At 49.3% G+C, this 14,609-nt stretch overlaps 1 protein-coding gene across 8 annotated transcripts in view; it reads right to left on the bottom strand.

Annotated features, from left to right (window-relative positions):
• Positions 1-14,609, bottom strand: part of HK1 (hexokinase 1) — a 122,996-nt gene that overhangs the window by 28,873 nt on the left and 79,514 nt on the right. For all 8 annotated transcript variants that reach the window (XR_014825499.1, XR_014825497.1, XR_014825498.1 and 5 more), the window contains 5 exon segments: positions 13,942-14,090; positions 7,849-7,968; positions 5,370-5,465; positions 4,646-4,745; positions 4,357-4,540 (listed from right to left, as the gene is read on the bottom strand). Coding sequence is in view for 4 of the 8 variants with exons in the window: in XM_084992579.1 (XP_084848705.1) it covers positions 4,357-4,540; positions 4,646-4,745; positions 5,370-5,465; positions 7,849-7,968; positions 13,942-14,090 (649 nt within the window). In the remaining 4 variants the exon portion in view is untranslated.

The following is a 14,609-nucleotide window of genomic DNA, read 5'->3' as shown; positions in this document are numbered from 1 at the left end:
CTGAGACCACAGGGCCTGGGGAGGCTGGGAAGGGCAGGTGAGGGATCGTAATCCGACAGGACGGCAAGGACTTGCATGACAAGCAGGAGCTCCCATGGCAGCTTGGACCGGCAGCCCTGGGACGGAGAGAAGGAGAGGAGGTCTGCAAACACCTAAAGAGGATGAGAGTGGCTGAGAGAGTCCATGGAACAGGCAGAGCAACAGGAAGCAGAGGTATTCAGGGTATGACTTGAAAAGAGGCTGTTACTCCACCACCATTCAAGCCGAAGAATTCTCCAGGCCAAACCTCCTGCTGTTGCTCTTTTGTGGAGCAGTGCCTTCTTCATTTTGGAAGATATGATGAGGAGTCACAGAGAAATGGGACTCAAAATTGCAGCAACAACAGTGAAAACAGAAGAGCCAGAGGCCCAGGAAGACAGGAGGGAGAGAAGGGAATTAAGGATGAAAGAAGGTGGGCTGACATCTACAGTAGGAGGCAAAGGCTCAGGACAGAGGGTGACAGGGAGGAGGCCAATGTCTGATCTCCTTTAGAGAGACCTAACTTGGGGGCATAAGGGTGGGGGAAGTCCTTAATACTCAGGGCCATTCCCCCAAGGTCAGGAAGCAGCAATAAGGCGTGAGCCACAGAGCTACTGTGTCAGCCCTATAGTCAGGCCTCTGTAAATGTAAATGTCAATCAAAATGAATGAGTGGGTGCCCACCTGGGCAGTCAGAGCCTTTGTACAGAGCCAACACATCTATGTTTTCAACCCTGGTTAAAAATTAGAATCAAGGAGTTCCTGCCATGGCTCAGTGGAAACGAATCTGGCTAGCATCCATAAGGACACAGGTTTGATCCCTGGCCTCGCTCAGTGGGTTAAGGATCTGGCATTGCCGTGAGCTGTAGTGTAGATTGCAGATGTGGCTCGGATCTGGCATTGCTGTGGCTGTGGCATAGGCCAGCAGCTACTACAGCTCCAATATCACTAGCCTGGGAACCTCTATATGCTGCACTTGCAGCCCTAAGAAAAAAGACCCCCCACCAAAAAAAAAAAAAGTTAGGCTCCTAAGGACAGCCCACAGCCCAGACCAACTGAATGAGAAGTGGGAGGGAAGGTGAGTAGGCTGGGAGGATGCCTGGGCAAAGGTATGTTTTTGAAGGCTTCTATGTAATTTTGATGAAAAATATCCCTCTAGACCATCCTTGGCGATTTTTGTTCATAAATGATGAGACGTCCCTTAGACATTTTGGAGTTTACTATGAAAAACTTGTACTTTCACGCAGGACAGAAAATCCTAAACTTAGGCCAGATTAAAGCTCAACAAAGAGTCTTGGGCCAGCTTTGTCCTATCTCAGTATCCCAGGACCCTAATTTCCCCATCTGTCAAGTGGAGCAAATACTTTCCCCTGCTATAAGGAAAACAAAAGGAAAGGGTTTTGAAGAATGTGGCACTGCACAGAAGCACAGAAGACACAGGGAAGACCCAAAAACTCAGGCAAAAGCCTAGAAGCACAGCTAAATTTACTTTGGCAAAAGACTCTGGTCAGTAGCCTATTTCTAAGAATATATGATACAACTCAAGAATTTGTCATCTTTTTGAAACTGTTCTTACGAAGACCTGACCTATGTAATCAGTAAGCAGGGAAGCACACCGGAGATGGACTTTAGCCCCACCCACCCCCACTCTTCTATCCATTCAACCACCCCCCAGCCACCGGGCCATCTCCCCTCCTCCATCCATCCTGCATCCCCCTATCTATCCAGCCACTCATCATCCACCCCCATCCACCCACCATTCCAAAAGAGTTTACTGCAAGCCAACTGTGAGCCCAGTTCACAGTTCAGCCTAATCATATGGTTCAGGCCTTTAGAGAAATTCAGAACTATGTCAAAATGGATGGCAGAGCATCTAGGATTCTACCCAAGTCATGTGGGATCCCTACACTGAGCTAAGGAAACAGACAAAGGCCTGGGCCACATCTGTTATCACAGGTAACTGCCCTACCTGCACTGGGTGATTTCTGATTAAGAGACTGATTATACTTCTGATAATCAGTGACTTCTGATTAAGAGACTGTACAAAATTTCTTATCTGAAACCCTGGGGTCACATGTGCTTGGGAATGTGGAGCGTTGAGGATTGATTGCAGTGATGTCATGTGGTGCATATGCCACACACCATAGAATAACCGGAGAAGCGCCTGAGGCAGGACTATAATCAAGCATATCCACAAATCTCCAGTGAAATGCAAAAACAGGCACGGTGAATAGCCTCATGTCTGCCGGAGTCAGGTTTTAGAACTGGGGGTTAGGTCAATGGACAAAAGGGGAAAAAAACCTTGGGCTATCAGAGCTTTGGAGCTGGGGCTTTTTAGAACCAAACTGGTGCTTCAGATTCAGGATGCAAAGGAGATCTTCAAGGCTGGTCGAAGAACTTGGGATTCTCTCAGTGAGACCTCATTTATTCACCATCACCCCTCCCAGGGGAGGCAGGCTGGCCATTTACGCAGTTCCATTAACTCAAGTGGAAAGCCCATTTGGCCAGCCTGGGGGATCTTTTGCATGACAGGTTTCAACATGATCAATACTTCCTGCCATAATGTCTCTCTGATATAGGATAAGAGCTGTTAAGCCAACAGGGTCAGGGAACATCTCTCAGCATGAGGACAGTATCCAATTCCAGGATAAGACTGCCGGGAGGGGGATCAGGATGCTGGCAGCTTGCGAGCATCTCCGAGAAATATTAGCATGCATTTTAGGAAAGAAACTCAAAGGAAGCAATGCCCACACCAGCCTGATTAACATCACTCATACTTCTATAGCCAGAGCTCTCCAGGGCCAAAACGCTCTTGCCCAAGACGTCTGATGTGATGCTCTTTATCAGCTCTGACCTATCTGCCCACGCACGACAGGGAAGGCGTTCTTCTATTCCCCAGTCTCCCCAAGGTCACGGACTCACATGGCTCTCACCCACTTCTCCATGCGACAGAGATCTGCATGTGTGACTCCCCAGCCAGACTTTAAGTTCTAGAAGGGAACTCCAGGTGCTACTTTGTACCCCTGGAGCCTAGCACAGAGTGGGCACATCAGAAGTGCTCAAGAAATGTGGGCTGAATAAACAGCCACATACACCCCAGAGGACGAGTGGCCTCTCCCACTGTGAAAGGCAGCCCTAGTGACAACAGCATGTAGAAACGTTTTTATTTATTTTATTTTTTTGTCTTTTGTCTTTTTAGGGCTGCACCCAAGGCATATGGAGGTTCCCAGGCTAGGGGTCCAATCGGAGCTATAGCCACCGGCCTACACCACAGCCACAGCCACAGCCACGCCGGTTCCCAGCCACATCTGTGACATACACCACAGCTCACAGCAACGTAGGGTCCTTAACTCACTGAGCACCACCAGGGATCAAATCCACATCCTCATGGATACCAGTCAGGTTTGTTAACCACTGAGCCATGATGGGAACTCTCTAGAAATGCCTTCCACTAATGTTTCTGTGCTTTTAATTTTCAAAATGTCTTACAAGGACAATATCACTGTGTAATTCAACAGAGAGAACCATTTAAAATGTGCTCTTAAAGCTGCAGACTCGGAGTTGCCACCACGGTGCAATGGGTTAAGAATCCAATTGCAGTGGCTTGGGTCATTACAGAGGTGGGGGTTCAATCCCCAGCCAGGTACAGTGGGTTAAAGGATCTGGCATTGCCACAGCTGCAGTGTAGGTCACAGCTGTGGCTCAGATTCAATCCCTGGCCTCAGAACTTCCACATGCTGTGGTGTTGCCATAAAAACAAAAACAAAAAACCAAAGCTACCGACTCCACAACTGTGTATCTCCCCAAAGGAGTGACAAATGATGCACATTTGGGTGCTCCCTGGTGGCCTGGTAGTTAAGGTTTTGGTGTTATCACTGCTGTAGCTCTGGTTACAGTTGGGGCTCAGGTTTGATTCCTGGCCCAGGAACTTCCACATGCCATGGACACAGCCAAAAAAAGGTTTTTCGTTTTTTTTTTTTTTAGGGCCATACATGTGCCATAGGGAGGTTCCCAGGCGAGGGGTCGAATCAGAGCTGTGGCCACTGGCCTACACCACAGCCACAGCAACACAGGATCCGAGCCGTGTCCGCAACCTACACCACAGTTCACAGCAATGCCAGATCCTTAACCCACTGAGCGAGGCCCGGGATCGAACCTGCAATGTCACGGTTACTAACGGATTTGTTTCTGCTGCACCATGACGGGATTAAATGTACATTTGATGGGCTTTTCCTTTAGTGACTACCCAGCTTCCTGCCCCTCTCGTCTCCCACCCCAAATCTTTCATTAAGTGTCTCCTAAGTCTCACATATGGCTAATAAGAAAGGGTGGGACTCACAGCTGCTTCCCAGGGTTGAGCGACCCCCGGTCTATCTCCCGGTCAAATTCAGTGCGGATGTCCTCCAGGGCCCCGTCGTCCCCGAAGGCCCCCCACTCGGTGTTGATGCACATCCTGCCCTCGTCACCCTCCACCAGGTCGATGTGCCTCAGCTCCTCCATGTAGCACGCGTTGGTGCCGGTACCTTGGAGAGAGAGAGAGACGCAGTGGGAAGCTGTAACCACGCCAAGGCTCGGTGCCTTCTGGAAACACCGGCTTCAGGAAGGGATGGGGGCTGGGTGAACCTTACCAATGATGAGACCGACTTCACACTGCTGGTCATCATAGCCACAGGTCATCATGGTCCCCACTGTGTCATTCACTACAGCCACAATGTTGGCATCATAGTCCTGGATGGAGAGAAGGGGGTGTCACCGTCCACTCACACATGGATCAGAGACCACCAGCCTTAAAGAGAGCATGGTACGAAGGCTCCTGTCCTCACAGCTGCCACCGCCCCATGGGGGTGCTGCCTACATTACTGCTGGCACTCAGATTCACCAGATTCGAGTGGGACGATTAAATTATGGAAATAGCAAGGTTTCCTTGATTATCTGGCTGAAGATCCTTTTCAGGGTGGATTTTTCTCACAGAGCCACAGCTTTCTGCAAACCACCGCACTGCATCTGTGTGCCAGCTGCAGTCAGTGTAACCACGGAAGGCTGCACATGACCACGTGGGCTGCACACACAGGCTGCCTTCCTGTGGGAAGGAGGCTGTGCACCACCCAAGGGCTTGGCTCTTCAGGGCAGCACCTAGAGATGCTCCGCCTGGAATCAGCACTGCTCATCTGCCTGGGTCTTCAAGATCGCCCCACCATGTGAAGCCTCAGGCCATGCACTACTGTCTCTCGAAAGAGCCCTGGTCACAGCCTTCTCCCCACGCTCCCCCACCTCCTGGTAGCCAAGGCCAGTGGCTGCCCCACACCTCCCCCACTTCCCAGTAGCCAAGGCCAGTGGCTGGAGAGAAGTTACCCCGCGTTTTTTGATGGCTTTCTCAAGCAGCTTCACCACATCTGTTCCCTCCACTCCGCTTGCTTTAAATCTCTTTGTCCAGGTGATCAGGATGGCCTGCAAAGGAGAGCAGATGGGGCTGGTTGAGGGCTGGGAGGCCTCCAGAAGCCCCAGGTGTCTAGGGAGTCTGCTCAAAGGCAGTGACAAAGCCAGAAGGAACAAAAAGCTCACTCCAGATCACACTGGTTAATAGCCATACTATCCCTCTCCTGTTTATCCATCCACCCGATGGATTTCTCTGGGGGCTGCCCTGGGGAAAAAACCTGCAGTTCACACTTGCATACATTTAAGTGGCAGGCCAGCGCTGAAGTGCCACCCAGCGTGCAAATCTAACTGATGTCAGTTGCACAGCCAGACTTCATATAAAAAGAGAACAGGGGAGTTCCCTGGTGGCACAGTGGTTAGGACTCAGGGCTTCCACCACTGCTGTCCAGGTTCAATCCCTGGTCTGGGAACTGAGATCCTCTATCAAGCCGCTGTACACCGAGGCCAAAAAGAGAGAAAGAGAGAGAGAGCAAAAGAAATCCCATTATTACCTGATCACTTTTCTGTACTTTCAAACCAGACCTTGGCTTTTACAGCCCCAAGGGACTTCTGACAGAGCCAAATTGGGAAGAGAAACAAAACGCTAAAATAATTCTTGGCTACTGAACTTCGGAGAGCCAGGTCCTGAGATTAGAGGATACCACTGACTATGTATGATTCACACCTCTTCCCCAACTTTGGAACTTAACCCCTATTTGTAAGCAATGACAATATTTTGCTATTTATACAAAATGATACGTTTTTGTTTGAACACTAATGGAGAAACATGAAGGACAGATAAGCAAGGGTTATTCACTTGAGACTGTTATAAGGGTAAGAATTCTACCTTTCGCTTTACACCTTTATGTTATTTCAATAGTTTCACATATCGCTTCTGTATTTTTTCTAAAAATCGAAGATACTATAAAAGAAAAATAACTGTTACGATTGACTATTTTTCTCTGAATGGAGGAACTCGCTATGAATGCAGCAGGGTTGGGACAAGCTGTTGTTCTGGCCATAGAGCCTGTGGGGTGACACAAGAATGGGGAGCCTGCCCCTAGATCTGAAAGTCCCACAGCCTGCAGGACATACAGGGAAGGGCCAGCAGCAGCCTGCAGCTGAGCCAGGCGTTCCAAAAGCCTCCTAACAATTTGTTTTCTCCCTTTCAACCCCCAGACCCCCAAAGCCTCAGATGTTGTGGAAAGAGCGTGGGTTAGGAATCAGGAGAGCAATCCTATTCCTGCTTCCTCGTGGGCATTTTCCCCAACTCCTCTCGGGATCACGCAGCTCATCTGTGGAAAACGGCAGCTGGTCTGGATTTGGACAATCCTGAGGACCCAGGCAGCCTGGAGGAGTGGACACAGGCCTCAGGATGGGTAAGTAGAGCCTGTGATTCATTGGCTTCCTGCCAGGCAGGATTCCAGGCTTAGGAACTCCTCCGAGAAAGGGGGGGCGGGGGAGGCCAGTGGGTGGGGCCCCACATTTGGCTCCTCCTCTGCCAGCACATCTGCTCTGACTTGCCCCTCCACTTCTGCAACAGCCTCTTCCCTGGAAGACGGCACCCTCTCGGGAGGAAGCCTTGCCCAAATGCAGCTCTCTCCCAGGGCCCGGTCCAGCCCACAAAGGATGGCATGCCATCCAGAGCCACTGATGAACCAGCAAGCAATGGCCCGCACTGTCACTTCACTGCCACCAGACCCTCTGGTGGGAGGGGGGATGTCCTACCCTGTTGCTGCCCAGAAAGTGTGACTATCAAGTCTCAGTTCTCAAAACCCAAGAGAAACATTAACACCAACAACAAGCCTTGTGAAAGGTCCCTAAAGCTACTTTGTTTTCCTTCGCTCAGTTGAGTTTAAAAAACGGTTCTCAGCCTGACCGCCACAAACATCATGACTCATCTCCAAAAATACATAAATAGCTAAAGTAATTGAAAAGTAAACATGATATCATGACCTTACATTAATTTCTACAAATGTTTCTTAAATAGGAGTTCCCATTGTGGTACAGAGAAAACGAATCCAACTAGTAACCATGAGGTTGCGGGTTCAATCCCCGGCCTCGCTCAGTGGGTTAAGGATCCGGCGTTGCCATGAGTTGTGGTGTAGGTCACAGATGTGGCTCGGCTCTGGCATTGTTGCTGTGGCTGTGGTGTAGGCCAGTGGCTACAGCTCCAATTCAACCCCTAGCCTGTGAACCTCCATATGCCATGGGCGCAGCCCTAAAAAGCAAAAAGCAAAACAAAGAACAAAAAAACAAATGTTTCTTATATATATATATATATATATATATATATATATATGAGAGACATACAGGCCATACTGTAAGCAAAAGAGAAAAGGAGTCCAGAAAAAGGCTTCATTAACTTTTCCCCTCTGGGGCTTCTGTGGAGCCCCTTATTTCCAGCATGTCTTACCTCATCTATTTTGGATTGCCGACAAGGGAAAGAAAACGTAAATCCCACAGGTAATTTCTTGTCCTTAATTTTTTTTTTCTCCATGAAGTCTCCTAGGCACTCGGCGACATGATCGAAAAGCTGGAGGAAGCACAAGAGAGCAGTCAGGAGGGAGAAAGGGGGCCTAGCATTTCAGGAAAAAAAGTAAACGATGCTCCCCCAACACACACACACAAACACAAACACACACACACACCCCCAGAAAGGAGCACGGTGCCCATCACCAAGGCGCCCGGCAGCCTGTGTAAAGAACCACGCTGTGTGACCAGCAGAGAAGAGTCCTTTGCAAAGAGCCTGCCCCATGGGCCGACACGGCTTAGGAAGCCTTTGAACCCTTCACACGGAACTGGCCTCTCAGTGGTCACTAAGATGAGTATCTGGGTGCTGAGGAAATGTTAAGAATCAGAGAAAATGAGCTCATCCCCCAGAGCACATAGACCATGAAGCAGCAGCAGCCACCCAGGTGGAGTGGTCATCTGGCCTCGTCTGTGTATCTCATCGCCATCTCCCTCACTCTGTCAATTCCAGAAGCTCCAAGGGCAATTCCACAGGCTCTAGCCACTGGAGTGATGTCATCATCTTCAGGCTATTGACGTCTTATTTTTCATTCAAGCATAACATGCATACCAAAAAAGTGCACCCATCCTAAGTGTAGGGTTCACTGGATTCTCACAGGCTGCGCCCACCTGTGTCACCAGCTCCCAGACCAAGAAACACAAGGTCATCGGTACCCAAACACCCTCCTCATGCAGTCACTGCTGCTGCCACCCAATCCCCCAAGGGCAGTCGCCAGCCACTCTGACTTCCAGCGTTCTCACTAGTTTTTCCCAACTGTCTATGTATAAACAGAGCCAAGAGTGTGCAGTCCTTGGTGTCTGCCTTCCCTTCCTCTGCATCATGGGTGTGTCATCCACGTTGCCACCTGTCTTTGTAGGCTACTCGTTCTCACTGCTGCACAGTATTCTACAGTGTGACTACACCACAATTTATTTAGAGGATTGCAAGTTAAGCTTGTCTGCTCTACAACATGTTGCTGGGATCTGCACACACATCTTAGAATCTACTAGAAAGAATCCAGAACACTGTTTCCCTAGCCTCTGCGTGAATACTGTCAGTGATGGGAGGCTCACCACCTCTAAAGCAACCTTTTTTGACTTCGCTAGTATCTCTCCTCTTCTCTAAAATGCATCCGGAACCCAAACATAGTATTTTACATGTGTCCTGAACAAGAAAGAAGCTTAGTTAAACAAAGAACCTCCCGTTCCCCTAGCTCTATACCTCTATTAATGTAACCAAAGCATATGTATGTACTCTTTTAGCAACCATGCCACAATCCAGGTAACCTCCGTTTTTTTTTTCACATGGTTGTCCTAACACTAGACCTTCCTTCTACGTGAGATTGACACAGCTATTGGAGCTTCTTGAATCCCAGAAGGCAGTATTGAGAGGGCCAAACCACACTGTCACAGGCAGCAACCCCAGCCCACATTCCCAGACAAGGTCAACTGCCCAAAGGCTTTCTGTGTAGGGTATCTTTTTTTTTTTTTTAATCTTAAACTGAAAGTTTTATTTTATTCAGGTCTGATTTTAACAAATGTGCCAGGGAGAGAGCTCACATGAAAAGGTGACCTATGGGGGCAGGGCACTTCTTCCCAGATGTCCCCTCTGCTCTCCTCCTCTTCTCTCCTCATCTAAAAGGATTCGGGGGGAGGCAAAGCGGTGCTTGGGATAAAGAGCTATGGAAGAATAAGGGACCAGACAAGGGACGCGTGAGGAAGGACACGAGGACCATGTGGCAGAATCCACAGCTTTCTGATTCCAGATTGAATTTAAAAACAAAACAAAATAGGAGTTCCTGCTGTGGGGTTGCAGGTTAAGGATCTCACATTATCTCTGCAGCGGCTCAGTCTCTGTGGACGTGCAGGTTGGATTCCCGGCCTGGTGCAGGGGGTTAAGGATCTGGAATGGCCGCACCTGCAGCTGTAGCTCACATTTGATCCCTGGCCCAGGAACTTCCATATGCCATGGGTGTGGCCCCCCCCCCAAAAAAAACACCAAAAAACCCCCCAAAACAATACTAAGCTAAACAAAACTAGACCATTAGCATCACGGGGCTATGGTTCGAGGAGAAAAAGAGGCAGCTTCACCAAGGCCACAGCTCACTCATTCCTAGCTGATCTGTCCAGACTCCCTGACAGACTGAGGGAGTAAAGGAAACCGAAACAAAATGTCAAATAAATGGTGGAGGAGAGTCCAGCCAGGGGCCCACCCCCCCAGCCCCCAGCCCCCCAGCCCAGGCAGCTGGGCCAGGCTGGGGGAGGGGCTTCTGCAGGCTGGAGGGTCACTGTTGCCATCACAGCCGTGTCTCCTGAGAGGAGGCCGGAAGTGATCCTTCCTGTGCCCATCCTTCCCCAGAAGTCCCTGCCCCAGCTCTAGAGTCTGACTTTGCTTGATTTGGGAGCCTAAGCCCCTATTACTCAGACTATAGCTGAAGTGGCAACTCCGACTAGGAAGACACATGACCACCTTCCCTGGGGAAGCCCAGCTAAGCTTCCTGCGACCTACATTTCTGAGTGACATAAACCCATTACTAAGCCCATCCGCTGGCCCCACGTCATTTGCATGCAGAGGCTCCAGGCCCTCAGGAGAGAGGGCTGGGCGGAAGGAAGAGGCAGGGAGAACTCGGCCACAGAAATGCAGTCGCAGTGACGGGTGCTGTGACCAGCCCCCTGATTCAGGCCAAACACACCAACCCAAAAGGGCTAAGAAGGAAATGCTCACAACCCAAGGGTGACAAGCCTGCCCGAGAAGACAGGAAGTGACTGCCGGGCTAAGCCATGTCTGTGACCAACCAGGAAGGGAAGTTTCCTATCCAGCCTCAAAAAACGTTAGTGTCGAAACTTGTTTTTCTTTTCCTGACAACATGCTCATATGTTTTAACCCGCCCCCCCACAGGCAGTCTTTCCAATTGAAAAAGGCAAACCATGATGAAAATTAAAAACCTACACATTTATTATTCAAAATTTCCAAAAGTAAATAAGTGATGTTTTTAGAGGGTTGCATTTACGCTTCTGAAATGAGTAAGCTTAAAACTGCACTGAACAAATCATAATTCTACAAAAGCATATTTTCCTGTGTATTTTGCTTTTTGTTTTGTCATTTTTACTATTATTAAAGTACAGTTGATTTACAATGTTTCTGTTGTATGTATACTTTGTTTTAAATTGGGTGTCCTACCTAAATATAATGTTCGCAAGTTCCTTTAAAACAAAATAAAAAAATAAAATTGCACTGAAACTTTCAAGATACTGTGTGTGTGTGTGTGTGTGTGTGTGTGTGTGTGTGTGTGTAGAGCAAAAGACGGGTAAAGCTAAAAGTTAACAATCGGGAAAATTGGATAAAGGGCATAAAAAGCTCTTTGTGCTTATCTTAAAACATTTCTGTAAGTTTAAACACTATTTCAAATAAAAGGTTTAAAACCAATAAAAAATTCTTGCACATTACAGAAGATGAGATCACAACCAAGAATTCAGTACTGCTCATAGTCTGTGAGTCTGAGTTGCATCGTGGGCAAAATGAGGCCCTTGGTTTACTAGAATACTCTACAGGTTGATAAAAGATCTCAGAAAAATGGTCTGCCAATACTTATTGCTAACCTCACACCAAACTTCTGGATAAGAGGTTCCTGTTTCATTCATCTCTATTTTAAAACTGCCAACCCTTTTCTTCCTCAGTCCCTTGGAACTTCCTCCTTGCCCACAATCTTTTATATTACCACACCCTCAAACATTTTAAATAAAAATATAAATTAATTGAAAACAAAGATAAAACCCAGCCCAAAAGCAATCCACGTTGCTAAAACTGCAACATCTAGAGCCAGATTGCCTGGGTTCAAATTCTAGCTCCATCACTTAAGAGCTGTAGGACCTGAGGGGCTGGTTACTTAACATCTGAGCCTCAATGTTCTCATCTATGAAATGAGAAGAAGAATACCCACTCCAGGAGTTCCCATCGTGGCACAGTGGTTAACAAATCCAACTAGGAACCATGAGGTTGTGGGTTCGATCCCTGGCCTTGCTCAGCGGGTTAAGGATCCGGTGTTGCCGTGAGCTGTGGTGTAGGTCACAGACGTGGCTTGGATCTGGCATTGCTGTGGCTCTGGCACAGGCCGGCAGCTACAGCTCCGATTAGACCCCTAGCCTGGGAACCTCCACATGCTGCAGGTGCGGCCCTAGAAAAGGCAAAAAAAGAAAAAAAAAAAAAAAAAGAATACCTACTCTATAGGGTTGTTGTGATGATTAAATGAGTGAAGCCATATAAAGTGCTCAGGTCAGTGACATAACTACAATAATACACTTGCTATAATACATTATCATTATCATCATCACCATCTTTTCTCTGCTTCAAAAGCACAGAGGAAGAGAGGAAGAAACAGCAGGAAGCAAAATAATCCTGGGGCTGGGAAGGATGGGGACAGAGGCTGGGAGAAAGGTCTCAAGGCAGCAGTAAGAAGGCAGGTGCTATTGAAGTGATTCAGCAACTGTGCACCTGGAGGGGAGACCCCTCAAATTACAAACCCTGCTGCTAAAAGGTCAGGTCAGGCCAAAGCACACAGGAATGTCTGCAGCACAGGGAGAGAGTCCTGATTGGGAAGGCAGCAGGCAAGGAGGCTCAACCTGAGGACCACGGGGAACAGAGTGACAGGTCAGTACTTGTTGCCAAAAGGAAAGAGCAGGATGCCAACTCGAGGCTGCTGGTCACCTGCAAACAGGAGCAACACAGTAACCACAGGGCAGGATGGAGCCTGACCTGCTGGCAGCCTTTGTGCCCGCGCTACATGAATGAGCCAGTCTCTGCAGCCCAGTAACAGAGGGATACACGGGGCGACCTCCAGGCAGCGCCATTGATGAGAGATGCACGGGTTTTGGTGGCTGGCTGAAATGCGGCTCATCTGTCCTAGTGACAGTGTCCCCTTCAATGCTCACTGTGACACAGTCTGAAAAGCTCTGAACCGAAACCCCCGGGAGCAGGTTAAAGGCCAGGAACAGCCCTTTTCTGTCATACGAGGAAAAGGCAGAGAGCTGGCATCAAGTCCCACCCATGTTCATTTATGAACAAAGCAGAGTCAGGAAGAGAAGGCTCTGGGTCTCATCTCCAAGTCCAGCCCTGAATACACATGTTCTCTTGAGTACTGAGTCATGAATTTTGCCATGAACACACCCTCCCTAAAGCAAGTATTTAGCAAGCCCTGAGTACATACGCTGAGAGCAGCCATGACTCAGGAGGCGAGCTCCAAACAGGAGGGGCGAGACATCTAGAGGAAGGTAAGGAGCAGCCCCCCACGATGGGCTTAGAGGACCCAGAATGGACTGAAACCTGACCGGGACTGCCCACACCCTGATCCCAGGGTCCTCAGTGAGCCTGCATCCCACCATTCACCATGACCAGATGAGGGAGCGGGTGGGGAGGATGGAGAGGCCCTTCTGAGCACTCCCACGGCCCACGGCCAGCAAAGGAAGGCAGCCCTTCCGCTGGCGGGGGTTATGAGCGTAAGAGGAAGGGATGGTGACTTTCCAGGCAAGGCCCTGCCCTCATTGCTTTCTGTGCCAAGGACTCATAGGAGATGAGTGGCCAGAAGCCTGTCACACGAGCCCTGGGGCTGTGAACTCAAATTCCTGCCACCCCACAAGGTGAGAGCTACAACATATGAGGCCTGGGCCTTCGGTCAATTGGATGAGGAGGACAATGACTTGCAAGAAGTGTTTTCGGCCAAGGGCTCTGCTACGCCCCCTACTGGGGAACCAACCCCAGAATCCTTAGGGAATGACTGCATTTAACCTGCTGGGCCTCCTCTGCATACCCTTCATCTCAAGGTCTCAGCAGCCCTCTCCCATCCTCCAGCTTACTCCTACGATGGGGTCCCTTCAGGCGGTCGCACCCTTCTGCCTAGGAGTCCTTCCTCACACACCACTGCTTTGGGGTCTGGTTCCAAGACGTACCCTAGGGCCTGATGCTAGGGCCACAGGGGCTGATGGGAAGGGAGTGGGGACCCACCTGGCTTCCACTGCCATGCATGATGCTCTCCGGGGTGTCATAAATCTCCGACTCCATAAGAACATTCTGGTTTTGCTCATGATTCACTTGCACGCGCAGAATTCGAAAGGAAGAACCGCCAAGATCCAAGGCAATGAAATCTCCCTTTTCTGTTTAGGGAGACAACAGTATCACATCAGATTCAAGTGATCCAGGGAGGCCCCATGGTTTTTTGCTTGCTTCTCGACAGGGTCCGCCCCACCCGCCTCCCCCACCGCACTGCACTTTCGGCCAGAAAGCAGGAGCCATGCGGAGCCCATAGGAACCTGGCCCTGCCTCCCAGCCCAGCGTCCCCACCTCCCAGACAGCTTCACACAGTCCCGCTCACTCCTGACTACAGGGAGACAGAAGCAACAGGCTTAAGTACAAGGCCCTACCCACCTTTCTCTAATTCCTTACCCTGTTATCCCTATGGAAAACTTTACAGTAAGAATAAAAACAGCATTTCCACTTGGAGAAAACCTTACATCTGAGGTCCATCCCATGCCTCGGGTTTCTTTCTCAACAGCCAGACACCAGTTCCACCTAGTCTAGTACTCCAGTGATCCCCTAAGGGATTGTTTTGTTTTGTTTTGTTTCTTTTTGTCTTTTTGCCTTTTCTAGGGCCGCTCCCGCAGCATATGGAGGTT

The sequence above is a fragment of the Sus scrofa genome, chromosome 14 (genome assembly GCF_054392235.1).
Source record: "Sus scrofa isolate SSC_HxYL_T2T_F1_AM1 chromosome 14, Sscrofa_HxYL_maternal_Yorkshire_Landrace_v2.0, whole genome shotgun sequence".
Classification (NCBI taxonomy): Eukaryota; Metazoa; Chordata; class Mammalia; order Artiodactyla; family Suidae; genus Sus; species Sus scrofa.
The sequence above is the reverse complement of the archived record's forward strand: the minus strand, read 5'-3'. Positions and strand labels throughout refer to the sequence as shown.